Genomic DNA, 826 nt, shown 5'->3' on the forward strand with positions numbered 1-826 from the left:
CTCTTTTTTCTCATTGTCTAAAGGAACAAGATGAATATATGTGTCATACTAAAAAAAGAGTTTCTACAAACTGCAGGGAAATAACGGAAGATGAAACAAATAATCTTACGTAAGCTGTTGTCACTGTCGACAGATAGAAATCTGCGAGTTAATATGATGCGATTCTTTGTGGAGCCAAGCATGAGATTTGATAACGTGAAGATATAAATACGTTCGCCGACTGTCGGTTGAACAGTATGGTTTTAGTTAACAGACGGTTTCACAATTAATTTCACAAGATGCGGATTTCACTTCCTGTGCTCCTGTGCCTTACTTTGGCTGCCTGCAGAAACATAGACTATCAGGATGACTTTGCCATGGGTGAACGACAAGAAGGCGATTGCCTCATTTCTAATAGAACTATTTTCAAGGTAAATTTCACTACTTCAATCGCAGTTATTCCCTGTATACGTTGAATTCGTAACAATTTATCTTAGAATCTTATACAAGTCAGATTTTAATTACAAAAAAAACTTCAGAAACTTTTCATGACTATACTTTTATTGACATAAACAAATGTTGCAATCAGATCTCGTAGATATTAAAAGTAATGCATTTTATATGTTAAATCTTATCTGATATGTCTTAAATTTTCTGTTTAAATTTAATTTAACTTTATATCGTAATTTGTCACCAATTTACTTAAAACATTAGTAAGGGCCAAAGCACGTATCACAGTCGTAGTCGTGGACGTAAGTAACGCACAAGCTTTGGCGTATTCTGATTTGTCAGGTCGAGGACTACGACCGTCGTATATCGCTACGCCATGTTATGTGCTTTGGCCCTA

General features: G+C 35.4%; 1 protein-coding gene across 1 annotated transcript in view; it reads left to right on the forward strand.

Moving 5' to 3' along the window:
• Positions 1-228: 228 nt before the first annotated feature.
• Positions 229-826, forward strand: part of LOC112459067 (uncharacterized transmembrane protein DDB_G0289901-like) — a gene marked incomplete at its 3' end in the record, with an annotated part of 3,466 nt that continues 2,868 nt past the window's right edge. Inside the window, exon 1 of the mRNA XM_025022966.1 lies at positions 229-410. Within this exon, the coding sequence (XP_024878734.1) occupies positions 279-410 (132 nt within the window). The remainder of the gene's footprint in view (positions 411-826) is intronic.

Source organism: Temnothorax curvispinosus, unplaced genomic scaffold (genome assembly GCF_003070985.1).
Source record: "Temnothorax curvispinosus isolate PA1 unplaced genomic scaffold, ASM307098v1 QBEX01009494.1, whole genome shotgun sequence".
Taxonomy (NCBI): Eukaryota; Metazoa; Arthropoda; class Insecta; order Hymenoptera; family Formicidae; genus Temnothorax; species Temnothorax curvispinosus.